The sequence below is a fragment of the Fukomys damarensis genome, unplaced genomic scaffold, assembly GCF_012274545.1.
Source record: "Fukomys damarensis isolate Sample0158 unplaced genomic scaffold, DMR_v1.0_HiC HiC_scaffold_14, whole genome shotgun sequence".
Taxonomy (NCBI): Eukaryota; Metazoa; Chordata; class Mammalia; order Rodentia; family Bathyergidae; genus Fukomys; species Fukomys damarensis.
The window spans coordinates 66885793-66911137 of NW_022900926.1; the positions used below are offsets into that span (position 1 = coordinate 66885793).

General features: G+C 38.1%; 1 protein-coding gene across 1 annotated transcript in view; it reads left to right on the forward strand.

Moving 5' to 3' along the window:
- The first annotated feature begins 8686 nt into the window (after positions 1 to 8686).
- Positions 8687 to 25345, forward strand: part of Hmgcll1 (3-hydroxymethyl-3-methylglutaryl-CoA lyase like 1) — a 122279-nt gene continuing 105620 nt past the window's right edge. The window contains exon 1 of the mRNA XM_033763413.1: positions 8687 to 8942. Within this exon, the coding sequence (XP_033619304.1) occupies positions 8925 to 8942 (18 nt within the window). The 5' untranslated portion in view covers positions 8687 to 8924. The remainder of the gene's footprint in view (positions 8943 to 25345) is intronic.

Consider the following 25345-nt stretch of genomic DNA (forward strand, 5'->3'; position numbering starts at 1 on the left):
GGTCAGCGCGGACCCGCCCGGCCACCCTGCTGGGCCGCAGCTCCGTCCCGGGAGCGGCCCCCTGGAAGGGCTGCCCAAGTCTTTCTCCCCGCTAGGAGCAGCCTGTCCCCGCCCGTGTCCACCTTCCCCAGCCGAAGGACGCGGCTTCCCCTCTGATCCTTTCCCCGGAAGCAGGCCTTATCTCAGGTTACCTCCGCGCTCCTTCTTTAAGGACAACGCCCTGTTCTCTTCCCTCCTCCAACTGAGCGACAAGGAGGTCAAATGGGAGGCAGAAAAAGGAAATGAAGCCAATGTAGAAGGTCAGGAAGACCGGAGATCACGAAGTTATCCAGCAGCTTTTTTTTTTTTTTTAAAAAAAAATTGGTACATTCATCATTGGGATCTTGTACCTTTACATGACAGGTCTTGATTCTCCTTTTTCCCCTTACCCCTGCCCTCCCTTCACCCCCTCCTCCTTTCCCCTATTTGCAAATACTTTATTTCCATTTTTTCATTTCCTCATTTTTTTTCTTTTCCCTTATTTCTTTTCCTTTACCCTTCCCACTTCCCCTACACCTTTAAGGCCTTTTTCTTCCAGCAGATATTTCCTTATCCCGAATGTACCTGTGCAAACTGGAATTCAGTTTTGCACATAGGAGCTGTTTCAGGGTAAATTGCATTCCTGCTTTATTCTTGAAAGCCCAGGTAAAGACAGTAGCAAACTTAGTATCCTTGTGACTTAATGCACTTTCAACCAGAAGGGTATGAGAAATGAAGAAAATATATAAGGAAATTTAAGTTTCTCTTAAAAAGCAAAAAATTTAGAATTTCACAAACTATTAAATAATAGTGGTAATTGCTATGTAAATGCTAAAATAGGTCAAAAGGGGCCGGGGATTCAGCTCAGTGGTGTGGCCTGCCTCACAAGCACAAGTTCCTGAGTTCTATCCATGGTACCCCCAAAAAAACAAGTCAAAAGGGAGGGGCATCTGTGAGTGCCTAGCTATTCTTGTTTTGAATTCTGAGGGCTGGTTGAAAAACTCTTCCAGATTCACCTAATCAAGGAATCGGAGGAACAGATTTGGGGGCTCCCACCAGCCTAGTGCAAAGTTTTTGTTCCTTCCTGAGAAATACTGCCTCTTTACGCCTCCATTGGTCTGCCAGGAGAACACCTATTCAGCCTCCAACTACAGTTTACCCCCCCCCCATTTTGGGGGGTCCAATTCTTCTCTTCCTTTCAATTTAACTCATGTATCTGTGTTCTCTGACATCTTATAAATAACTCTGTTTTGTTCCAATTCTGTTGAATTGTAATTGTTTGTGTCTTGACCTATTTGAACTCACAGGCCACTGACATCTAACTCTTGGCTCTACAGTGGATCTTCTCACCTGGCCTGTGCTCTGACATCCTGTACTGTACCAGACCCTGCCTCTTTGTCTCCTTGCCCTCCTTGGCAGGTTTGGTGGCCTTTGTCTGGTTCCTCCAGTCTTCCTCTAATCTGCTTTCTGCCTTTTATCCGCTACACAGTCAGTAACTGTTTGTAGCTAAGTCTCCTCCAGAGTTTTGTTTGCACCTCTCCCTCTTAGCAGAAATCCCACTGTTCTGCTAATCACTTGGTATCATCTCTTGAATAGCTCAGAAACAGTTCAAACTAAACGTTTACAAAATTATATTCATATTGTCCTTTCTTTCACCCTAGGCCTTCTCCAGAATTTCCCATGGCAGGAAATGGAAACCCAAAGTTCCTTTTCCTTCATTTCCTCCATGCCCAAAGTATCACCTTCTTTCATTTTACTTCTTGCAATGTTCCCGGACTTATCCAACTTTCCTGCTACCACCAGTTTTAGAATGGCACTCTCTGTCATGGATGCTTGGACTGTTCCAGTAGTCTCCTCACTGTCCATGTGTCTTTGTAGTTAGTTCAGAAGAGTTCTCTATTTCAAACAGAGTCCTGCTATCCCACTCTCTCACAGCCATCTGTGAATTCTCATTGCTTTTATGAATAGACAAAAAACCTGTAATGGGTTCTCTGGGGCCTAGACTTTTCAAAAGACCATTTAAAAAGACTGTATCTCTCAGCAATGTCATCTTCTAGTATTCTCTTGTACTCTTACCAGGATAGCCACAGTTGCCTTCCTGAGCTCTAAGTAAGTCATGTTTCCTCTGGCCTCTGTTTTTCCTCCTGAATCTTTTCATCTAATCAACTTCTATTCATCCTTCAACTCCCAATTTGAATGTGACTGTCTCATGAAATCTTTTCCAAAAGCCTTTATTATACTTTTATTACATAGTATCCTATCCTATTTGTTTTACATATATGGATTATATATTATGTATTGTGATTATTTAGTGCTCAATTCCCTGCAAGACACTGAGTACAATAAGAACAAGGAAGCAATCCATCATTGGGCTCTTAGTACCTAACAAAATGTCTGGTTTGATTTTAGGGACTGATATGTACTTGGTAAGTGAACAAATGTATGATCATTTTATCACATACTTTAAAAACTCTTAGAATTTGTTGAGTCCCAAACAAGGATTGAAGGTCCCAAACTATGATCTGTACTTGTTATACAAGTGCTGCATTGATGAGAACGAGGACAGGAACCCTGTCTGGCTTTGATGGGGAAATCGATGAACATGGATTCTGGAGGCTGTAAAAAGACAGCAAAGAGTTTATCCCAGTCTCCATTGTGAGGTGTGGCAGAGACTCCTGTGTGATGTGGAGTACTTTGATTGCAGTTGGAAGAGACAGAAAGTGCTATATTTTCAAAGAATGCTGAGCTGAGCAACAGAAGGTTAAGAATCATGATCCTTTTGCAGGACATATTGATTCTGAAATTTTATGTATGCAATAGCTTGCTAGACCTTAAAATTTTAGTTTGTACTTTGAGATACTAATATATCCTTGATGTATTATTAAGTTCAAAGTAAATGTTGTATGTGTGTGGATTTATAAATAGACATACCTACTTTTGAAGTTTAACTGTTTAATACCTATTATAAAAAGAGTTGATATAGAGAATACTTAACTTCTTTGAGTCAGTATTATTTGGGTCAGTGCATATTTGCTAACATTTTCTCTCTCTCTCTCTCTCTGGACTGAACCTGTGAACTTCACACTGAGCTATATCTTCACTCTTTGTAATTTTTTTGAGACTGTATTTCAAACCCCATTGGGCTTGAATTTGTAATCCTCCTCCTGCCTCAGCTTCCCAGAGTATTGGGAGTATAGGCATGTACCATCATGCCCAGCTTGATAGACAATTATATTAAGATTGTTTATTTTGTGATTAAATTATTTCTTAGGGGTTTGTTTATTTTTATACAGAAAATACAAGTACAATTGTACAAAAGTACAATTATTTCTGCTTAGTACCTAAATGGATATTATGAAGCTGATTTAATTAGCATGTCTCGGTTTTGGTTAAAGTTTGGTGAGGTTCTTGGTTGAGCAATTCCTCTTTGATTTTCAGTAGCTAAGTGTCTTCATATATTAATATCTTGCTGCAAAAATAAAATTTCCAGTGATCTAAATTGTATTACAAACACTGCTTTAAGCCTATTAGATTTCTAAAAATACAATTTATAGTATTTGAGGTTTAATTTCAAGTTATTTTACATTAGAACTGGATTCTGAATGTTATGTTTGCTCTCAGCTAAATTTATTATTCAAAGTAAAGTTATTTAGTACTAAAGGATCTCTGAAATTTAACCTAAATATATCATATTTCTTCATGAAATTGATGAAATATACAGCTATTCTCTTATAGTTTTAATCATGAAGCTCCTTAGTACATGTATCACATGGCTTAGGATGAGTGGAAATCAGTCTTAAGGAAAAAAGCAAGCCACTATCTCACTATCTGTTTTCTATTTATTTAGTATACATATTGTTTGTATTGCCCCTTTTTCTACTTTTCTAGCTTCTTTTGAAATAACGTATTTTTATGATTCTTTTTCTTTCACATTGGCCTGTTACTTGCTAACTACAAAATACCAACATACAATTTTGATTAAACTGTGACATAGACTAGTTCAAGTGTAACTTACTGAAAATGGAAATATAGCACTAACTTCGTTGCCATCTTGTGATGCTTGTTTTTTATTGTGATATATGTTCAGTCAGTATCTGTTTATATTTATACAATATTTTTACCTTTCCTTTGCTCTTCATTTACATCTGAGATTGTTTTATTTCAGCTAGAAGTATTTACTTTGATATTTTCTATACTACAATTTTTCAGGGGTGACTTTTTTCAGTTTGAGTTTATTAGATATTATACACACATGTATTATTTATACACAGACACATCTATACTGTTCATAACTATAAATGAACATTGATTATGTGTTTAATTAAAATGCATGACAGCAGTATAATTAAAACACATGTATGTGTCATGCGTTTTAATTTCCTAGGATGAATATAATTATTATGTATTACATACAGACACTAATAAAAAAAGGAAAAATAAACAGAGTGCAGATTTCTCAATAGAAAGCAATAGAAAGCTAAAAAGATAAAATTAGCTTTTTGCTTCATTTTTATATATAATATTTTGTCTTTCAGTTTCTTCCTTTTTTCAATTTCCAATCATATACCTTAGTTTGTCTAGACATAATTTTCTACTTTTTTGTCTAGCTAATGGTTTGTAGCAATTCCTAGACCTATAACTTAGTGCTTATTGGCTTTCTTACATTCCTTTCTGTATTTTTCACCCTTGCTTTGCTCTCCACGTTGTCTGAATATTTTCTTCTCATGTATTACTAATGTACTCTTTAGCTTTGTCTACTGTATGCCGATCTAATTCAATTGTTAATATGGTTTTGAGATAAAGAATTTCTATGTGATTTTTCAGTTAGGTTTACTTCTATGTCATAAGTCTCTGTCTTATGAATTCTTAATGATTTATCAGTGTTAATTTAAATGCTATGTCTGGTGACTTCAGTATTCCACATCTCCAGTCAGTCTGTTCATGTGTTCTGTCTTTAGATTGTATGTTGGATGTTTAGAATGAACTATGACATAGTTCGAGGTTCTAGATGTGTTATACTATTGCTTGCAAGAAAGGATTTCTTTTATTTTTGGCAGATGTTCAGTGTAGAGATTACTTACCTTGAGCCCATCAGGTGCTTACATAGCTGTGTGTAGTTGACTCTGTTTTGTTGCTGAGGCCTTAACCTTTCCTTTCCATCCTGATTTTTTGTCTTGTGGCCCTTCAGAAGTCTTAACTGAATCTAAGTTTTTCTTTTTTTTTTTTTTTATTGAGTTTATTGGTACATTTAGGGATATAGTACAGTTACATTCATTGTTGGGATCATGTACCTTTACATGGCAAGTCTTGATTCTCATTTTTTTCCCCTTACCTCTGCCCTCCCTTCACCCCTCCTCCCCTCCCCATCTACAAACACTTTATTTTCATCTTTTCATTCTCTCACATTTTTTTCTTTTACCTTTTTGTTCTTCCCCTACGTATCACACCTTCCCTACACCTTTAGCTCCTTTCCTCCCATTTCTAAATGTCAGTAATCTTATTAGAATCTTATGCATTGTTGCAGAATATTCACACCAGGGAAACTATTCGGTATTTACACGTGTGGGACTTATTTATTTCACTTAGGAGTATATCTTCAATATGTATCCATTTTCCTATGAATGAATCTATTCTCTCGCTCTTTATGGCTGAGTAATATTCCATTTTATAGAAAAACCACAACTTCTTTATCCAGTTTCCAACGGATGGGCAAATAGGTTGTTTCCAAGATGAATCTAAGTTTTTTACCAGGATCTCTCTTCTGTAGTGGAATTTGAACTCAAATATTTGTTCCATTTGACGTTTGATATGCTGTATTATGTTACAATGAATCTAAGTTTTTTACCAGGATCTCTCTTCTGTAGTGGAATTTGAACTCAAATATTTGTTCCATTTGACGTTTGATATGCTGTATTATGTTAAAATAAAGTTAAATATATCTGTCTCCTCAAATATGAAAAGAAACTTTTAAAATCCTTTCTTCTACCTTTTTATATGTGCGAACATTATTGTTATTGATGGCCACCCTACGGTGCTGTGGTTACACCAGAACTTCTTCCTATCAGTGATGTAGCATTCACTGATCAGCATTTTAAATCTTTTTTGATTTTTGCTTTGCTTATTTTCATTCCTGATTCATTCTTTCTTTTTAATCTCTGTCATTCTGTTTTCTCTTTCTCTAACTTTCTTCCTTTTAGGAGTTTATTCCAAACATGTTGTAGGCTTATCTTATTGCTAATCTTATTATATGAATATGTTTGTACATGTTTTTACATATATATGCTGGCCTAGCTAAAATTAAGTAAATACATAAATGAATAAATTCATACTATGTTTTTACTATCTTTGGCATGGGCATTTATCTATTATTTTGCTTTAAATGTATCTCTTAGAAGCTGCTCATCTGATGAATCACTATAATTTGGCAAATTTAGATCTAATTACATGTGTATAAATCTTGGTATGCTTCAGCCAGAGATTTAGCTCAGTGATTCCACTGCCTGCCTCTCAAGTGCAAGATTCTGCTTTTGATCCCTGGTACAAAAAAAAAAAAAAATTGAGATGTTCATTGTCTTCTGGCATTTCTATCACTTTGAGTAACTCACATTTTTTATCTTTTAGACTATTTATAGTTTTTGAAAGTATTTTACAGTCAGTACTGTTGTTTGGAGCAAAAGATGTACTTGAAAGAAGGGACTCACTCCTCTTCAGATCTACTATTTTATTAGTACACCACAATTCTTCAAACAGCAAGTGCTGGGCTCCTTGCCATCTGTTGTAAGACATCTGATAGCATAGGTGACAGTAGTGTGTTGGTGTAATACTAACATGAGGCCCAAGATTTCATCATAGACACAACAAAGTTAGAAAACTGAAAGGATATATGTTTGTGGTCAGGGTTTTAATAAGTGAGTCATCATAAATATTAAGTCCATTTCATAATCATGTGAATAAATGGCCGAAACAGAATAAAACACCGGTGAATTTTACTGGAAAACAAATGTCTGCTGGAAAGCCCACCAGGGCATTGAATACACTGTGGGATAATGTTGGTACTGGGAATTAATGGAACCACTGTGAGCTGTGTTCTGATGGCCTTGAGTTGTGAAGGGTACAAGTCATCAGTCTGGGGTAAAGCACAATATAGCCAAAATATGTAGGGGATATTGTAGAGCAAGTAAGAGTCTTCAACAAGTAATAGAAATTAAAGGTAGCATTCTTCAGGTCCATAAGCAAATAACAGGCTTCTGAACAGTCTTTTTATGTGAAGTGTTCTCCAAAAGGGTCGTTGGAGTCTCGTTAAATTTTAGGAGATACTAGGAATATTCAGTAAAAAAGCTGAGGAGAGTATAGTGAAGCTTGCGAACTACAGAGCTAAGTTTCTAGTTAGAAACATGAAAAGAAATCTGGAATTAAATCTTAGCCTAAGGGGAAAAACAGAACTATGCAAAGTTCTGTGGAAGGACAAGGTGATTGCTGGATATGATATTGGAGATGGAACTTAAGAGAACAGAACTGTGAAATTAGGTTACCTAATGAGTGAGCCTCAGTGGTTTTATGGTCGCTGTGAGTTTGTCTCAGCAGCAGCTGTGTACTAGATTTATCACTTTTCAAGGGAATCTTCATTTCTCTAGCCTGAGAACTCTAGAGCACAGAGCCCCCTTTGATTTGAATTGACTTACATGGACTGGTGAAAACTAAAGCTTTCCAGATTGTGCATGCCAGGGATAGAAACCAGGAGGCTGGTGGCTTGATTTCTGTGCCATTAGGAATTGTGTTCCTTGGTATTTTACAAAAGGTGGAACCATTTTGCCTCTTCCTCATATTTTATTTTTAATTAGTTAAACTATGCTTTTGATAAGAGTTTAAAGACTTAGAGCTACACGGTACCACCACTGAATACTCGGCATGTACCAGGAGCTGCCTACTTGTTTTACACGCACTAATTCATTGAATCTTTACAAGAATGCATTTAAAGAGTGAATTTGGAGCATAAAGGCTGACAAACTTGCTGGTGGTCAACAGCTATTGACAAGCTGAGGGAGGATTTGCGCTCAGGCAGTTCCTGAGAGCCTCCTATTTTCACTGCTATCCCAGCCCATCGTTTCCTGTCCTTAGGGCTCACCTGAAGGTTCACTACATGTGCTGAAGTTTTGAATTCAACAGCTCTGAGCTGGTGTCCAATTGTCTCTGACTTTACTTCCCTGGATATCGTGAATACTATGCAGGATGCTACTGCAGCTGCTCTCTCCTTGAATCTGCTGTCAGAGCCTCTGCTGTCCTATTGCATTTCCTCTCTTCAGCCTTTCCAGAGTTCCTGGCCGCTGCCCATGAAGAAAAGGTGGCTGTGCGTTTCAACTTTCCTTCTGTCTTCTTTGAGGCTGAAGCTAGAGTTCAGCCTGGAATAGATTTGCATTGGATACAAAAGGAAAAACAACTTGGTTTCCAATAAATGTCCTGTTCCCTTCAATCTTCACTGCTTTCTGTCCGTGGATTTCAGTTGGCTCCTGTATGCCTTGCTCTCTCTATTCCAGCTGGCTTCTATATCCTTCCCTCCCCCTGCACTATCTTCTTGTTTTTTCATTAGCTCCGAGCTCTTCCAAGTGTTCTGGCTTTCTTTATGCTTGTTCACTCTGTGCTGTAACTTTCCCTGACCCTTTCTTCTTGCCTCTTCCACGTTTAGCTTTTAGTTTTGTTTCTTTATAGTGTCCCTAATCAACCAGGAGGCTAGACAGCATGGATCCGTGACATCAACGGTCACCGGCATGCAACACATGGTCAGAATCATGAAAAGAAATTTGGATTTGAAAGTGATTGTCAGGCCTACTTGCAGCCTTGTAAACAAAAGCAGCATGGAGAAGCCTAGTTCCTACTGTTCTTTTTACTACTGTTAACCTAGGCAGGAGATGTATGTTACTCCCCAGGTGAGTCAAATGTAACCTCTGGAAATAATCTGTTTGATTGTTATTACACTGAGAATGTAGATACACACGAGTGCCTTTAAGTAGGACTTGCTCTTTTTACTCATGTATTAGGATATCTCGGACATTAAGATTACCTTTGTGTGTTGAAAAGTATTTGTTTTTGTGATCCTGCATAGAGAACTGGATGTGAATATTTTAATATGTTTCTGAACACTGGCATAAGTTTTCAATGATGGGAATTGAAATCAGGACATTGAGCTTGCCAGGCAGGCACAGTGCCACTGAGCTACATCCTTGGCTGTAGAGCCTAATTGTAATCATTCAGCTAGCAAGAGATTATCTTCAAGTTACCAGAATTTGCTATTTTCAAATTAGGACACCTCTCTTTTTTTTCTGAATGATCAGAATTCAGTCTTAAATGACTATCCGGGTGTTTTTAGTTTTGTCTCTTGCATCTCACCACTTTATGTAAATTTTTATGGTATCTTCTTTAAGAAAAAAATATCAGTTGGTGAATACTATTCCTCAAACATCAAAAAAGCAGACTTTGTTTAAGAAGAATTCTATATATATTAATCACTATGAATGTCAAGTAACAATAAAAAAGCTTTCTGAGAAATTTTATAAATACAGGGCTGGGGTATAGTGGTAGAACACTTTCTTGGCATGAGTGATATCTTCCCAGTACCAAAAACACAGCCAAACAAACAAGCAAAATATACAAAAATAATTGTAGGTCATGATGAAGGGAACACAGCTGTAAGGAGGAATGGATATTGCCTTGCTGATCTAAAAAGAAGAAAGTCTAGGATCTGGCAATCTGATACAGGCAGCATGGTGAGAGCCATTGCAGGGAGGGGAGATAGCATGTTATGAAAATTGAAGTCACTAGAGCTTCTATCTCAAGGGAACTAGCCAGGCTACATTGCCATTCTTCATTCCTGTGTTCTTTTAAAAGGCAATTTTTCCATTCCTTTGTTAATTTGTTTTCTTTTCCTGCAATTCAAAGCACAGATCTATTCCATTTTTTAAATCCAGTGCATGTGGAGTTAGAGAATAGTGGACTTCATTGGTAGAGCTGGATTTGAGGATCGGGGGAAATGTGGATAGCTAGAAAGCATTCCTGGACAGAAAAAGAGGACTAAAGATACATACAGAGCTGAAACAGTGATAGCATGGAGAGTTAGACCTACAAACATACACAGGTAGTATGAATGTGTATGCAGACATGTCAACCTATGAATCTACCTTAATCTGCATATCTAATCTAATGTACCTTATAAGAAAATAATTAGAAGCTAGAGGATCATAAAAACTGCTTTATGAGCCAGGCATGGTGTTATACACATGTAATCCCACCACTGTGGGAAGATAAGGCAGGAGGGTCTCAATTTCAAGCCCAGCCTGGGCAACTTGCCAGCTTACTCAGTCTCTGTCTCAGTACACAATATAGAAATGCCTGGGCATGCAGGCCAATGAGAAGGCCCTGGCTTTGATGTCCACTATCTAAAAAACTTGGCTCTATATTTTTCCAATTTGATTTGAGGATGGATGCTCATTCACTTTTTATAAATGTAGAAACTGTGTTTATTTTCTTGTAAAATCTTCCTTTCTCTCTCGATCAACCCCAGTTCTTTTATAGTGATTAGTAGACATATCCTTGTTTTCTGCTTTTATGGAGAACCTTTTACCAAGGAGTGTTAAGTAGATTGAAATAGCCCTTTATTAAATCTTTCATGTATGGCTATACTGAGTTCTTATTAAAGGGCACTGTTCTATTTTATTTTTCTTTCTGTTATACAGAACACCAAAATATTTAGATCCTCATTAAATATTTACAGAACCGAACATATAATAACTTTAGTAAATATCCGTGGCTGAGGTTGGTAAGATGGACTGTCAACTTGATTGACTTGGGAACTGCCTAGGAGATGAGCAAAAATTGCTTATGCCTGTGTCTAGGTAAGTCACAAAGGCATGACATTAGGTACTGTATCTGGTCTCTGGCCCTTTCTACTCTGGTCCCACTGCCCTGCTTCACTTTCCTGCCACTGTGAACTTAGCCATTTTGTGCTGCTACACCTCTCTGCCATACTGTTCCTACTTTGAAGTCATCTGACCATGGACTGAATTCTGTGAAACCATAAGCCAAATAAATCTCCCTTCCTTTAAGTCACGGGTGTCAGATATTTGGTCTTAGTAATAGGAAAGCTTACTAAGAGAAGAATGGGACCAGGAGTGATCCTGTTGTTGTGACTATAGCTGATTATGTGGTTCAGAAGACTTTGGAACTTGTTTGCTGGACAAGTATGGAAAAGTTTGGAAAAGTAAGCTAGAGAAGTTCTAGAATGCTGTAAGTAGAGCCATGCATGTTACACAGTGGCAAAAAAAAAAAATCTTTATTTTGCCTATGTCCTGAGACTTTCTGGGAAACTGGGATTAAGGGTACTGGTACTGGCCCAGGAAATTTCAAGGCAGCCCAATATTCAGGCTGTGGCATGGATACTGTTACCTGATTTTAGAAAATTTATAGTGATAGTCAGAGCTCAAAAAATCATAACCTGCTGAGTTTCAGTCTTGCTTTAATCTGATATTCTATCTTCTGGAATAGTAATAGTTATCCTATTCTATTGTATATTAGAATTATGTAACTTGCTCTTTTAGTATTTTCAGTCTTCTTTTATTTATTGATACACATTAAACACAATTGTTAACATTATTCCAATAATTCTGCTAGCTGAAGTCTTTGCAGTTTTTGCAGCTCTGATCTTCCATTTCATTTTCTCATGTGTTACATGTTTTGCTTTTTGAATTTTAAAGAGTTTGTAGCTAAGAGTTACCCTTTAGTTTCAAAGAAGACATTGACTTAGGCTTTTTAGCAATGCTGGACTAGAGACTCTGGGGGTAGGGAAAATTGTGTTTTGGTTGTATGCAGGATAGTTATATCACGTGAGGTGTAATTATGTGTTTCATACTGTGTTTCTTTGGAGATTAAGTATGATTTAAGAAGAGGTGTATGGGTGTCAAGATGACAAAGGGTGGGATGTTATGGTTAATGTAAATTGTCAACTTGATTTGCTTTGGAGTGGCCCAGGCGACTAGTGAAGCACATCTCCAAATATGTCTGGTGGATCAAACATGAATGGTCTGTATCTGGTCTCCAGCTCCTCCCTCTCTGGCACTGTTTCCCTGCTCTGCTTCCTGAGGACAATGAACTCAGAGGCTTTGCCCTTTCACCATCATGTTTCTCCTTTGGAGCCAGCTAACCAGGGACTAAATCCCCTGAAACCATGAGAAAAATAAATAATTCCTCCTTTAAATTGTGGGTGTACAAAAAAACAAAAAAAACCAAAAAACTTGGCCGGGGATTTAGCTCAGCAGTTTGGTGGCCTGCCTTGCAAGCGCAAGGACCCGAGTTCAATCGAGTTCAATCCCTGGTACCAAAAAAAAAAAAAAAAAAAAAAATGTGGGTGTAAAGTATTTGGTTTTAACAGTGGGAAAGCTGATTGATACAACAGAATAAATATTAGTTGCTTTAAGCAAAGTTTACTGACTTTTAATTGGTAAGATTATGTGTCTAATTACATGAAAGATAAAATAATAATAGTTCTGAAGATTGCAAGATGTTTTATAGTACTGGAATTGCTAGTTTTAGCTCTTTATTATTTTTCAGTTGCTTCTATAATGTCTTTTTTTGTGCGTGTAGCAGGAATTGAACTCAGGACCTTGTGCTTGCAAGGCAAGCAGTGGAACTACTGAACTAAATGCCTGTCTCAAGCTGTCTATTTTGAAATCCTACTACTAAAGAAACTTAAAAAATGTATTTTCCTTTATTCATGTTGTAAAGCACCAAAAAACTGGAATTCAGTTTCTGTTCCACTTTTCCTATCTGTGTTTCTATTGTGTCAAACAGTGCCTAATGAGCACTTGCCTAGTGACTTTCCATCTTCAGGCAGACAGAGACTCTGAGAGGTACAGCAGTGTCCTCAGGGTTAAACAGCCTCGCTGCTGCAGTGTCTAAGATTCAGTCTCTGGTCTGGAGTCAGTGTTTTGGCTCTGTCTCTTATAGTGAGCACCTCAAATGTCACCTTCTACTTGTAACTTTCCAAGTCATGCTCCTTTGATTTTGTGAAGTAGGGAAGTACAGATGGCAGGAGGCTTCAACTAAGTAAAAACTCCTTAAATGCAAGTTATACTCTATGAAATCAGCATTTCATAAGGTCCTTTTGTTGAACTTTATTAACAAGAAATGAGGTCTAGGAAGTCTGGCAAACAAGAGGCAGGAAACCCTGAAAGGAAAGATGTCTGAAACACATGTTCTCTTTGGGGTTTCCTTCCAAATGTTTTTGGATCTTGAAGGAAGTAGAGTGGCTCACTGCCACCACGTTCCTACATCTGTAACCCGCTGGGTGTACAAAGTTTGGCATTCACTTTTGAAATGCTTCACTCAATCTGTATTTATTTCACTGTGAAATAGAAACCGGTCATAGGTTAATGTCTAAGTCAAAATATGAATCTTATTTTTGTTAGACAGAATTTCTACTTTTTGAGAATTTAGATTTAAGGCTTGAGAATTCCCTTATTTTTAAAATGACATGGCACATATCTAGACTCACATTTTACGGAGAGCTGTGAGCCTGGTCAGACATTAAAGCTGAAGATAATCTGGGGCTGATTTGGCTGGTTTTGGGGGCTATGTTTAAAGGATTATTTCCAAGGCCTGTGAAGAAACAGATGTAGTTATTCAGGGGTTCACTCAGGAGTGTCTGCTATCACTTAGCCCCCATTCCCTCATGACAAGATTTTAATATTTAATTTGATATAATTCCACTGAATGTATGTTTTAACAAATGTTGAAATGAAAACTTGAGTTAAGGAGAAGGAACTCAAAGCTTGCATAAATTCTCATCCCCAGAGATCTAGATGTCTTAAATCTTATTGCTCTCGGAAGAAACAATATAGGAGCTGACCTTTCAGTAGGAATGACACAGTGATAATTTATTAAAAAGACTGTCAATCATTCGTTTTAATCAAAATATATTATTTAGGGCCGGGCATGATGGTACGTCCTGTAATTCCAGCACTCAGGAGGCTGAGGCAGGAGGATCACTGTGAGTTTGAGACCAGCCAGGTCAGTCTCAACTACATAGTGCGACCCTATCTCAAAAAACCAAAACCAAACAAGAAAAAATATATTATTTAGGGAGAATAGCATTATTTTATCACACTTACTCTATATTTGCAAGGACTTTACACTTGGAACAAATCAAAGAATATATGTAATACTAAATACTTTGTTAACTCTTAACAGAGCATCATTGAAAAGATTTGGGGAAATTGCATAAAAATGATAACAATAGTAATAATACCAAAAACTCTATCAAATGGTGAACTTAAACTCCTAGAGTTCTGTAAAGAAGAGTCAGTCATTGTTATTTCTGAAATGAGAAAATGCAAGCCCAGAGAGTTAGTAAACTTTTTCCTAAGGCTCTCACCCAGCAGATTCCAGAGCCTGCTTTTCTTCTATGACATCCTCCCTATCTGTTGACCAGTAAGAACTTCAGTTGTAAGAACAAAGCTATGCAGTACCAATTTTTTATCTTTATTAAGTTTATTGGTACACATTAGCTCTACAACACAGTTACAATCATCATTGGGATCTTGTGCCTTTCCATGACTTATCTTGGTTTTTATTTTTCCCCATTCCCCTGCCCTTCCTTCATCCCCTCCTCCCTTCCCTGTTTACAAAGACATTGTTTCCATGTTTTTCTTTTTCTTATATTTTTTCTTTTCCCTTTTTCTTGTCCCCCTCTGCCTCCCACTTCCTCTACTCTTTTAGTAGTTTAAGATAATCGTTTCCTTTTGCCACATTAGCCAAGTTGTACATTCTGCTACCACTTTAAGGAAACAAATTGTTGTCGAGCACAAAGGCTTAGGATGACAGAGCTGACCTTTCATTATTAATTCATTTAATTAATTCATTTATTAATTCATTTTGAGGCTCAACATTTCCAACGTGAGGTGTAAGATGCATGAATAAATTAGCTATCCTTCAGAGACAAGTTCTTCTACATCTTTCAAGTTTTTCCGTTGTTCCTGGTAACTTTTCATGAATTTCTCCTTTCTGCCTACGAGCTTTAGTTCACCAGCTGCTTTCTCCATCCCCAGGTAAATAGCTTTACAGACAATTTCTGTGATGTAAACCCTTCCTTTGCTTTTCCATAAGTAGCTCAAACTCAAAGCAAATACAGTTGAAGTTATCAGAAGAATCATATTTATGTGAAATATACAGTTGTATTATATCAAATATGGAGCACATAGATTTCCTGTACATATTGAAAATTCCTAGAAAAAAATACGTTGGAGAGAATCAATTTGCTTTACTTTAACAACTGAATATTACTCTTGTTTCTAAGAAACCACCCAAAACCACAGTGTGTGGTGTAAAACATGGGATTGGCAATAACTGCAATAAGAAAATCTTCAGTTTTGTATGATTATATGTTTGTTTCTTCTTTGTAAGAATCTTTTGGTCCGTGTCTTATATTCTGAATAGCAGCCACTTTGAAGCTAATGATACACATTGTATTAATTATTCTTATTCTCATTTTGTTCAGAAATTTGGGTTTATTTTTTTTCACGAAGTAAAAGAGAAAACTTCAGTCAACTAACTGGTGCTGAGGTAATATTGTAATATTTAAAAAATTATTATCAATCAGGCATGAAATGTTCAGAGCATAGAAAACACTTTTCTGTCAGTTGTCTGGAAATGCAAGATGATGACACAAATTGTACACAATCTTTTTGTTTTGTTTTGATTTTTGAGGCAGGGTCTTACTATGTAATTGAGAATGACCTGGAACTCACTGTGTAGCCCAGGCTGGTCTCGAACTCACCGTGATCCTCCTGCCTCAACCTACCAAGTGCTGGGATTACAGGCGTGCACCACTGCTCCCGGCAATTGTACACAATCTTACAATAAAAAAGATAATGCATGAGAAAGAAAAATTAATGGCAAAGCAGCTGTTTTTAAGACCTACACACTCTCTGCTATGATGAGAACTTCAGTATAGTTCTATTTGGGAGGTAAGATGCTGAGGGAGCCTGACACATTGCGAAAAGTACTTAAATTTGAATGGATATAAGAGTGTGAGCCAAGAAGCCCAGCAGCTCCTGCTCAAGCTATTGGGAAATGAGAATAAAAATATAATCCTTCTTGCCAATTTTGTGTAAATTTCCATTTAGCTAGTTTTGATGAAGACATGTAAAATACTTGGTATTAAACTACATATAATTACTTCCTTTGTCTCCAGATTCATAGTGTAGTTGGCTGTATTTTCAATTTTTAATCAGTAGGCACAGTAGAAAGTGAATGTCAAGAACACTTATTATGAGGCTTAAAATATTTAAAATGTGCTGAGATGTGTGATAAAAGTAATGATATTTTATTAATTCCAAGGAAGGAAAAATACATGTGAAAATAAAATTTATGCAAAAGTAATAAGATATACAATTCCCTTATACAGTAGAAGTCATGAGAACTAAAAATCAGAAAGTCTAAGTGTATCCTGTATTGTTCTGCTATCTGTATTATAAGCAGAGTATAATTATATTTGGTCTAGAGGATGTGTGTTTTGTGTTCTATATTTTTGCTTAAATAATCTTTCTCTCCAAACATATAGCAATATAAATAATATAAATTATTACTTAGCATCTAAAAATTTGAACAATATTCTAGTGGTTGTAAGTTTGTTGTTGTTGTTATTGTTGTTGTTGTTGGTATTGGATTTCTCAGTTAACCCCACACAGGAAAGAATGTGCTTATGTTCCTTCCAGAGCTCTTGAAGGGTGAAATCTGTATCTGAAACCATCTGGAAGCACAAATGGCCAGCATTTGGGTTGTAACTCAAGACTTCAGTCATAAGTTAAAACTAAAATTCCAGTTGCAGCTCCAGTTGTTTGTCAGGCCAGTCATAACTAAAGCGTTCACTGTATCTCAAATATGCTCTAAAATGACTATTTTCAGTTACTTGACTTGTAATTAATTTCACAACTTTGGACAGGAGGACCTACCCTTATTGTTAGACCAAACCTGTTGATGCTCTAACCCCTCCTTCCACAAGGACAGAACACACTTGCCGAGAGGGCAGGGATTATGAGAGTGGAGGCAGGTGACCTGGAGGCCTTTGCTGACAATCAACATCTCCCATTCCTTCAAAGAATTCAGCATTGAATGTACTGTCTATAAGTGTGTGTGTTTCTTTCAGCACACTCTAATGTATGCATATGTTCCCAGTGTTGGAATTTCTCAACTACCACTAGGTGGTTAAAGAAGGATAGAAGAATGTGTCAGTGACTTGTGAACTTCATATGATTTTATAAAATTGTTCAAAACATATGGTGTTATGGCTTAAATGCTGAGAAAAACTTCTTGGAATGTTATAAGGGAAGACAAACCATTTACACTTAAAAATAAAATAATAACATTTTAAAGGAAGTAATTAGAAAACATTGTTTGAACTGTGGAATTCGAATATATATTAATACAAAAATTGTAATCTACTTTTTTATCTGTGCTACATTATACTGATAGAAGAATTTTACATTTGATGGTGTTGGGCTGCTATTATAGTATCATTGCACAAAAAATGTATTTTTTTAGGTTCCCTTAGAGGAGAGCTCTGGTTCTCAGTCTGCATTGCTCAGATCAGCAGCATGGCCGCCATCTGTGAGCTGATTAGAAATGCAAATTCGTAGGTCCAACAAGTCAAATGAATCATAATATCTGGAGATGCTCCTAGGAAGCCGCTTTAACAAGCTCTACAGAGGATTTGTAAGCACATGAAAATCCTAAGACTACTGATCTGAAAAGCCCATGACTAAAGGCTATTATGAGCTGTACAGGAAACAGCTGGGAACTAAAAAACTGAGTTTTTTCTCAGTCTTATTTGTAGGGTCATAATTGTCTCACTTCTATAAAGGAACCTTCACAAGGTTCTTCATAAGGAATCTTCATTAAGATTGCAGGACAAATAAGATCAAAGTTTTAATAATGATTTTACAGAATACTGTAGTTTTATTAGTACTGCTATTAATACTAGTACCTTCTTAGACATACATAACTTTACTAAACCTTGTATGCTGCTTATTTAGAATAAGCAGTGCTTTAAGGTATTTTAGTTTATTTACTGAACTAAATAATAATTCACTGAAATCAGCTATTTACATACAGAATGCAATTATATTGAGCCAGCACATATTAGCACATACTAGAGATTGAATTTCCAAAAAGAGGCTTAGTTTACTGAGCTGGAAGACATACAGACTAATTAGGCATCATATATACCTGTTTGCACACTATTCCTTTGAGGGGAAATGGAAATTGGCCACTTTTTTAAAAAACAGGAATTGTAAAGAGGAACATTGATTTATTGCGTAAGATGACTGATAAAGGTTGCATCCAACTTTAGCAGACTGTGCAACATTTTTTCTTTGTTTTGTTGTTTCAGTCTGCAGATGTTAGCTGTTTTTGTGAGGAAATAATGGTGTTAGCTATGATTTTTCTTGGAAAGAAGGAGCTTAAAAGGTTTGGAGTGCTGGGATCTCAGTCTGGATGGCCAAATGAACATGGATGGAATGTTAGGTGAAGTCCACAGGGAGTCATTCAACAGCAGCATCTGGAAGGAAACAACAAGCGATCGGTGGCTTTTTCAGACAAATGATTAAGATGTGATTAAATGAAGGTGTTAGGATGTGAGGGAGGGAAGGAAGCACGGTATATATACATACAATATGGAACGGGGGGGGATTAAGGAAGAGACTTAGTGGAAAGAACTGTAGATCACAGCTGAACTTATAAAAAACGAATTGGTTTTGGACAGAACAGCTTGTAGGTATCACATGAAACAGAACATGAGATATACATAATACAGAACGTACTTGGAAGTAGGTTTTTGGAACTGTAAAGGACAGTGATGATGTCTAGTTATTCAGAGCCACTGGAAATCATTTCTCAGAGCTGGGGAGACATCCTGTTATTACAAGTTTATAGTCTTACTCCAGTTATATTGGCCCTACTTTAAATCCTGAGAAAGTTCTGTGCTTTGGAAATGGGGATCCACAGCTTTGATCAAGTGAGTGGTTTTGGTGTCACAGTTTGATACTAAATTACTCGTAATGTGGGAGGAAGTATAAACATTTCTTTTTATTCTTCCTGTGAACACTCATAGCTTCCCCCCACTCTCAAAAAACTGTAAGTGAATAGATGAAGTACTGAATTTGTAACGGAATAAACAAAGCTCTGTGCGTTTAGAATAATGGGTAAGACCTATTTTATTTTCCTCCCAAATTTCATGTTTGTCCTTAATTTTAAAAACAAAAACAAAGTTTACCTCTGAAAAAAATGTTTTCTTCTTGACACCAGATATTTGAGCATGTTGGGAAAGTTAGAAATTACAGAGGAAGGGGAACTACAGAAATTGTCCTTGTCTGACCAATTCATCCTTCCTAGTGGTCACTTAGCAGTCCCGAAATCTTAATATTTACAGATATTACAAACATGGTGCTCAGGAGCTGTGCATCTCAGAATTGGATACTGCTAGTCAGCATGCCAGCCTGCATTCTGTAAAGATCTGCAGTCCGCACAGATAGTTTCTCGGTCAAGTCCAATGTGGAGGCTTTGTTCATTCTGAGCTCAGACTCCTCACTGCGTCCCTTGGTTCCTCTAGATCTTCTCTATTTAGCTTCAGGGTGGGAAAAGAGAAGAGGAAGAGACACATGCACCTCCTACCATGTAATTGAGAAGCAACATGATTTCACTTCATTCCTCTCCCAGAAGTCACTTGAATGGTCAGTCCCCGGGAGGGTGTGGGACATTGTGGTTCAGTCAGACTCCCTGCAGTCTCTGCCATGTGCCCTTAATGTTCCTGCCTAATCTCCAGGCTGCTCTCAGTTGTGAGAAAATGTAAATCTAATAGGGCACATGCAGGGACCAACTGATGAGGGAAGTTAAATCAAGAGCTGTATGTGTGGTATTTATTCCACAATCAAACTTTGTACAGCAAGACTTTTTGAGAGCCTTTAGATAAAGCAAAAAGTCACATTTAGTTCTATTTAAATAATTTTCTGACCTGTCGTCCTCTTCTTGGTACAAAGCTGGCTCCATGGACTGGTGTCTCCCTAGAGTGATTATTTTATCAAATCCTTTGGGAAAGTCAGAGCTTAAGGAATTCTGGACTGCTGAGTGTGTCTTAAGACGGCTTCTGTCGCTCGATGAAGTTATCTGCTTACCCTAAATTAGTTCTGGGCTACTTGGGCTTGAATATAGCAACTAGGTAAGGAAGGTCATAGTCCTGCCAGATTATGGGGACTCTCAGGTAGATTCTGAAGAGACGGAGTAGTACCTGTCTGGTACTCTGTTGATGGTAGATCCATAGGGAATAGAAAGAAAATTTTTGAAGAGTCAAGGAGTAATTTAAGGGGAAGCAGAGTTGAAAATAAGGCTCCTATTTCACCTGCTTGCCTAGGGTTTATCCTGTATATAACATCTTTCTGGAAACATAGACTTGAGGAGACAGAAAGTTCAGTGCTGGATTAAGGAATTCATGAAGGGGGAGGATCACAAGCTGCAGCCCAGCCCGGGAAATTTTGCAACTTAGAATATGTCTCAAAATAAAAAAGAATATGGTGAGATGTTGGGAATATAGCTCAGTGTGTAGGCCTAGGGTTCAAATCCCCTGAAAAAAAAAAAACAACCAAATACTCCACACATGCACAGCGTGATTTTACATTTGTCTAACAACAGCAACTCTCCATGTTTTAATAGCATTTACTGTTTGAAAATTTCATCCTCAGTGTACAGTTTAAATACTTTTGTTAGACATAAATTGACAGAAACTCTCATTTTAGTAGATAATATTTCACATATTGAAGTTATAAATGTGCTTATTCTTTATTTCCAAAATTAAATCTTTCCAGTGCTTTTTCTTTCTTTTATCTCTCTCGTCTTTCCTATAAATGGTTGCTTTAATCTCTTTGCTGAGTTCTTCTAAGTTTTCTTTGTCTTTTTAAGTAGAGCCTGAAGCAAGACTGGGTTCTCTAGCAAGGGAATATGTTACAGTTTGCGTCTAGAAGTTTCCCCCAAAGTCTCACGCAGTCTTAGATGGGGCTTTGTCAGAGGAGGCTGAATCTAAAGTGTGTGATGCTGGGATAAGGGTGGATGATTACTAAATCAATCCACTGATTCACTTCACACCACCCTATTCTTGTTTGTTTGTTTGTGTTTTGAGACAGGGTCTCACTATGTAGTTGAGACTGACCTGGAACTCACTGTGTAGCCCAGGCTGGTCTTGAACTCACAGCGATCCTCCTGCTTCAGCCTCTCGAGTGCTGGGATTACAGGTGCGCACTACCACACCTATCTTGGCACAACCCTAATATTGGCAGCCTGGATCCAGAGTAAGGGACAGGAAGGCTCTGTGAAGGTCCCTTGCTGCCTTTGCTGCCTTGTGCACACCGTGTTGTTTCTCCTCTGCGATGCCTGTTTGCCATCCCTGCCTTGGAGCCAGCTGATTATGGACTGAAACCTCTACAAATAGTGCAGTAAATAAACCCTTCCCCTTTAACTTTGGGAATCAGGTATTTTGTCTCAGCAGCGAGAAAAGTGACTGACATAGAATATTTCAACCTGACCCCACTGGGCTAAACTTTGATCTAAGTCTTCTTCTGCTGGTCACTTGTTGTGCTTGAGGATAGAAGGGTGTGGAATGAATTAGGCACAGTCTTCAAGTCTGCGATGCACTTTAAGGGCAGAATGGGCCCCAGTTGTACTCTGTATAGTCAACATAATTTATTAAATCCTACTCCCCTGCATACAGAGAGTGTTTAAGCATAGTCAGAGTTATACTTACATAGAATGAACAGATACACACGTGATGTGATTTAAGAAAGCCTGCAGGCCTGGACCACCCTTCACCAGCGTGCTCACATTCCTGCAGTGCGGACCCCTCTGGGGTTCGAGACACAGCGCCTCTCAGATGAAGTAGGCCACCCGGAAAGGGAAGTCTAATAAAGCCAGTAGCAACCTCACTGCCCTGAGGAAACAAAACACACATTTTAATTGGAATTGGGACCGGGGAAGGTTAGTGTGTGAGAAAGTGAAGCCAGCGCAGGAAGCAATCTAGAAATCATTGACGACCCCGCTGGGGCTGCTGTGAGCTCCGAGGACGACGTGAGGTTCAGTCACTTTGCAGCCACATGCCGAGGAGCAAGTTCTGCAGCTTAGGAGCTTGTCACTTAAAACGGGGAACAGGTTGAGCGCGGCCATATACTGTAAAGGTTAGCAATTAGGAGAAGTTCCGTGGATCAGGGCATTTAGTAAAATTAGTACGTGTAGGTGACTTTCGTCTGGAGGCCTTGCAAGGAAAACGGAGAGAGCAAAATAGTGGCATCATTAGAGTGATTGAATCGAACTTTATAAGGTGTGAGGCAGCTTCCAGTAGGAAAATATTTAGTAGTGCTTTGGGGGAAGGTAGGAAAGATTTTAATGGAGATACAAGTTTTGAGTAAATTTAACAGCTTGCTTTTTCTTACATTTGGGACTATTTCTCTTGCATAAGCATCCTGACTTTCCATGCATTTCATATGGTTAAACTTGTAGGGGAAATCAGGACAGAAGGTACTCACCTGCCCTGCCAGGCAGGGGAGTCGGGAGATTTACTTTTAGGGGTTAAAAGTCATCATCCTCTCAGGGTCTACCATTGCCCTCTGGACCCAAACCATCTTCCTCCAAACTGTCATCACTCACCTGAATTCCTCCTAAAGCCTCCTGATTTGTGGTCTTCCACCGTGGCTCCCCTCCGGTCTGTTCTCTGTACGACAGCTGGGGTGACCCAATCAAATGTACCTCAGTTCATGTTATTGATCTTCCCAAAAGCCCCGACCCCAGCAGATTTCTACTGCTTGTTTGGACCCTCTCTCTACACCTTCCATCCCAATTTTTAATTTCTTGACCCCTTGCTACCTACCCTCCATTGAATTCTAGTCTTCTGGCTCTTTCTACAACACGGGACCCATATCCACAGTCAACTGGGCCGAAACTGCATGGTTATTTCCTGATCAGAAGGCTGTTCCCAAGTTAGCTACATAGCTTGGCGCCCTTCCCCACCTCAATTTCCTTCTATTCCTTCCCCAAAGCACACATTTTATACAAAATTACAAATTCTCTTCTCCTTCCTATACTTCTTTCTTTATAACCCTTATTTCCATTCTTTTTAGTTATTATTTTTTGGTACTGTCAAGTTGCATGAAGACAAGGCCTTTTGTCTGTCCTAGGGCATGCTGTATACCAAGGCCCATTAAATGGTTATATTATGGGCTGGAGATTTAGCTCAGTGGTTCTGCTGCCTGCCTTATAAGCGCAAGGACCCAAGTTCGATCCCTGGTACCAAAAAAAAAAAAAAAAAAAAAAAAAAAAAGGTTATATTAATGAAATAATCCCACTTACACAGGGACCCTTAGTTGATGATCACCATCTGTCCTTCTCTGATGTAGGCAGTTCCAAGATGATCTTGCATACTGGTAGGTATTTGGACCAGTACATCGAGAGTCTTGATAAATCACTGCCAGTGATAACAATATAAACATTCTAATCTACAAGACCCTGCTCAGAAGAATCTGCAATAGAAACATGTATATTCCTTCATATCATTGGGAGTGCTATCCTGCAGAAAACTAATGTTGTTCAGCAAGCTTTCCTCTTGTTAAATCTACCTTATTATATGTAGTTCCCATTCAAGGTATTTTTGAAGTCTTCCTTTTGACAACTAAAGTTCATATAATTGCCCTAGTCTTCTCTTGAGTATCAGAGAGCACCGTGGGTAGTGGGCTTTGTTTATTTTTAAAGCCATAATATGGATATGAAAGCCTTCTATTGTATGACTAATTGATGAAAGGTTCACTTGTCTATGAACTCTGATTAGAAGAATCATATCCACTTATGAATTCCAAAGATGTGTACTGAGCTTGTTGTGTATATATACAGATTCTGGTCTAAGAAGTAGGATGTACAGTACACTGAACTTAATAGTCAATACACTCAAGGGGGTGCAGTCTAAGGGAAAAGACAGAAAATAGACAAATAGATACATATACAGTATGCTAGATGGTGATGAGTGTTAGACACATATGAAGATTTAGGGTGATAAGGAGTGGCGAGGAGGTTGGTTCTAGTTTCTTTTTGTAATTATTGTTGTTTTTTTTCCTATTAGTTTATATACATATTTTAGGGAGGAGAGCCCATAAAGGGGAAATCACAGATGTATGGGGATAAGAGCAGCCCAGCAAGACAAATACAAACACACAAGTGTCAAGCAACAGCAAAGAACTCAAAGTGGCTGGAGGAGAAGAGAAGACCAAACTGGAGAGGATGCCAGAAGGTCAGAAGTACAAGATCAGGGATGGCAGCCAAAGCGATGGCAAAGATGAGATTTTTCACTCAGAAAAGCAGAAAGTCATGAAGGATAGTTAACAAAGGAGTGATATGGTGTGTTTATTTCAAAGCACTAGCAAGACTGCTTGCTGCCGGGGATGGGGGTGGCAAGTGTGGAAGTCAAGAGACCTCTTACAGTTTCTTGCAATAATCCAGGAAAGAAATGATGACTTCAGTCATAGTAATCGGCTGATCATCTTGTTGTGAGAAGAGTCCACATTCTGGCTTTAACATTTTCTAAGAACAGTGTGCCATTCTTCAAGGAGAAAGCTTGAAGCGGATGGGTGGTAGAGAAATGTACTGAGTACAGTGGCGCCTCCCTTCATACTTAATTCATTCCACGATTCTGGGAAGATGGCCGTGTTCTTGTTCCTGTGGGGAGACTACCAGGATCACGTTCGTCACCCACTGTAGAGTTTGCCAAAGGAAGCACAATTTTGCTGGAAGCTTCTGTTCAGGAACTGAGTTGTTTACAAACAGAAGCATTCATGAACTAAGGCCTTGCCATATCTGTTTAGACAGAAATCCATCAGACCATGGCAAGCATATCTCTTGCTCTGGATTTCATGTTCTAGAGTTGCATAGTTCAAAATTGACTGTGTGCTGTTTCACTGCTGGAATCATGCTCGGTACATTTTATTGCCCTTATAATTTGAACATCCAATGTAACATGGTTTCTGAAAATTCTGATAGATTTTGAGGTCAGCAAGCTTTTCCATTCCATTACCCATAGTAGCAATTTGAGTAACCAGTGTACACCAAGAATGATGACAAAATGAGTACCTGAGTTACTCAGAGGCATTTTGAAGTCTCCTTTGCTCAAGGATGTGGGTGACCTTAATCCTTCTGCTGTGATGTGAATGTCTGACTATTCATTTTCCAGCCCCATATCACAAAGAGATCTGTATTTTTAAAA